The sequence below is a fragment of the Corylus avellana genome, chromosome ca2 (genome assembly GCF_901000735.1).
Source record: "Corylus avellana chromosome ca2, CavTom2PMs-1.0".
NCBI classification, from domain to species: Eukaryota; Viridiplantae; Streptophyta; class Magnoliopsida; order Fagales; family Betulaceae; genus Corylus; species Corylus avellana.
The window spans coordinates 5,095,139-5,098,297 of NC_081542.1; the positions used below are offsets into that span (position 1 = coordinate 5,095,139).

At 34.1% G+C, this 3,159-nt stretch overlaps 1 protein-coding gene across 1 annotated transcript; it reads right to left on the minus strand.

The window, feature by feature from the left end:
- Positions 1–877: 877 nt before the first annotated feature.
- Positions 878–1,753, minus strand: LOC132171863 (rapid alkalinization factor). Its single transcript, XM_059583274.1, has one exon. It carries the CDS (start codon positions 1,537–1,539, stop codon positions 1,180–1,182), a length of 360 nt encoding a protein of 119 aa, XP_059439257.1. The 5' UTR covers positions 1,540–1,753; the 3' UTR covers positions 878–1,179.
- Positions 1,754–3,159: the final 1,406 nt, after the last annotated feature.

The following is a 3,159-nucleotide window of genomic DNA, read 5'->3' on the forward strand; positions in this document are numbered from 1 at the left end:
TGCAATATGTTCAATTCATTGCAGTAATATATTTTCACATTTCTTAACATGTGCTTTGCTTCCATCAAGAGCCTTGCACTCAAAAAGACCGACTAAAATTTCTTAAAATTCTTTATACGAGTTCAAAGCTCACCTGCCCAAATACCCCGAGACTTTAGATCTCCTCTCATTTAGAGAATTTGGGCAGAAAATTTCAAAGAATCTTAATCCCTCAATCAAATAGTACGTTTGAGTTACTTAAGAGTACCATCCATAGAGCCACTCAAAAACCCATTTCAAGACCTAATTAGAATCAGATTTGAAAATTTTGCCCATAAAAAGTAAAAACATTGACACCACTTATAAGTTTTCCCAAAAGCATATGATAATCAGCAAATGTGTGGACCCATTATGTCAGATTATTTTTGCCGACACTCAGATTTCCCTCCTTTTACTCAGAATCTTGATGCCATGATTTTTAACATTCACAGAAGGCTTTCCATTATGACAACAGGATTTCAGATTTTCTGGAGTACCAAACAGAGACTAATATTTATTTTTCACAAACTGGTTTGGTGAAAATAATTGCTCTTTTAATTTTCTATACCCATCCATACTATTCATTGCAGCTCAAGAATTCTCCTTTTCTCTGTAGCCCTTTTTCTTGTTTTGCTTTATTTCATTTCTCCCTTCTCTTTTTACTTGCTCACCACCTTTTTCCTCACAAAGGGAAGGAAAAAGAAAAAGAGCATTTCAAATTTGAAAGAAACAAGCTCCATGAAGACTACCAAAATCCCAGTAAATTCCAACCACTAGACATAAATCATGCAGCAGAAAAGAAATATAAAATATAAAAATAACAACAAAAATTAAACAAAAGTTTAAACAATCCCTACAAACCAGATAAATCCATTAACCAACATGAAGAAAAAAATAAAACACAGAAGATAAAAAAATTCAGAGATTCAGAAAGCCCAAGTAGAGGTAAAGCTGAGATCTTGATCCTAAATAAACACAAGCTTGGAAAGAATACTAAAAACAAACATAATCTTGTACAGAGATATCCAAATATAATTATAACAACAACAATGATCCAACACCAACAATCTCTCTCTCTTTCGCTTTCTTCATGTATAACAATCAAACCCATTTCAAAAAAAAAAACCAAAAATTAACGAAAAAAGTTGAAAGAAGAAGAAATCAACTCCTGCACCTTGTAATGGCACTGCAGCCACGGCTATAGGGATTGGCCTGAGCGCCAGGCTGGCAGTTGTAGTAGGAAGCCCCACGTCGAGAGCAGGGCACAGAGTTCCTCTGCAGCGCACCGTAGCTGATGTAGCTGCTGGTGGCTAGAATGCGCCGGCTGATCTCAGAGTCCAGGTCAAACTCGTCCCCGGCCAGGCACTCCGCTATGGTGCCCTTGCAGGGCGATCTGGTGGGTAGCCATCCCAGCTGGTGGCCGTGGGATCCACCTGCATGGACGGTGGATGATGATCCGAGAAGAACCAAGACCAATGCACAGATCCCAAGCATGGCTGAAGAGTAGAAAAACCCGGCCATTGTTTTGACAACAAGCTCTCTCTCTCTCTCTCTCTTCCTTTATTGGCTTTCTGGGTTGCTTTCTTTCTTCGTTTTCTCTCTTCCTTGTTCTTGTTCCTCTGTTTTTTGTGCTATTTCACCTGTTTTCTCTTCTTCAACTGAACTTATTATAGGACAACCAGCCAGGAGATATGGAATCCTGGGATAGTTGGGAGTTTTATAACTGGCACAGAGTGAAAAAGTGGGCTTGGTCTAGCTTTTATTTACGGTAATGCCATGTTGGGGCTGTAGATAAGAGTTGAAATAAGCAGAAGTGGTGGAATATTTTACATAAATAAATATGGTGGCCGGCTGCCACTGCTTGGTGGTCTTCACATTCTAGAATTTGACTTTTTATTTTTTTAGTTGTTGTAATATGGTTTAGTGGGTATGAACTAAGAAGTTTGATTGTCTTCTCAACTAATTATTCTCTTTAGGTAGAGAGACAAGCAACCCTCAAGGATACCAATTTCAACAAAGATGTTGAAATATTAGCCACCCTTTGTTGTCAACAACATTAAAAAAAATACTAGTATGTTTGTTTGATAACAATTTTTTTTTCCGCTCTATTTTGTTTTCTCTTTTCAAAATAAAAACCACTGACACTTCAAAAAAAAAAAAAACTCTAAGAAGCATTAGCACTCACAAATTGAGACTATAGTTTAGCAATAGGTAAAAATCATCAATAAAAACATTAAATGACTTATTCAAAGTTAAAGACGCCTCCCAAAGTGGATTCAAGACAAAAATGTATAAGATTAAGTTAGGGCAAGATAATATTAAATCTAGGCATTTTTTTGAGAATTGTTACACAAAAGAAGATTAAAAAAAAGAAGAAGAAGAAGAAGAAGAAGAAGAAGGGAAGATCGGATTTGGGAGCGATTAGAGTATATTTGTTAATTTGTTTTGGGAGTTCTTTCTACTTTTTATTTAAAAGTGTTTCGATGTAATATAAAATTAAAAATCAAATTTTAAATTTTTAAAAATGTTATATATTTTAGATTGTGTGTTAATGTCTTTTAACTTATAAATGAAAAAAAAAAAAAAATCATTAACAAATGATTATCTTTTTGCTAGAGGATATATATATATATATATATAAAATCACCCATGATTTTGTTTTTAGGGAAAATTATACTTTACCTCTTAAAGTTTGGAACGATTTTCAATTCGATTTCCAATATTTCAATTTTTGCAATATACCCCCCAAACTTGCAAATTTTTTTCAATTCGATCAATGTTATCTCAAAATTCTCATATTGCCCATAATTTTTTTTTTTTTAATAAAAAAAAATTAGGGAGTGCAAAAATGGCCAGATGGCCAAGCCACCTCAAAATTTTTTTTATTAAAAAATAGGGGTAATATGAAAATTTTGGAATAACATTAGTCGAATTGAAAAAAATTTGCAAGTTTGAAATGTGCATTGCTAAAATTAAAACATTAGAAGTCGAATTAAAAATCGCTACAAACTTAAAAGGGTAAAGTGTATTTTTCTCTTGTTTTTAGGTCTAAACTATAGTTGGGAGTCGGAAATAGTTTTCAAAGGGTTAGGTGTAAAATGGCGTCTCACAAGAGATGAATGGCAACTTGGTAGATAAAGT

Excerpts from the sequence above, each read along its gene's own strand:
- LOC132171863 (XM_059583274.1), bottom strand. The coding sequence starts at position 1,539 with ATGGCCGGGTTTTTCTACTCTTCAGCCATGCTTGGGATCTGTGCATTG.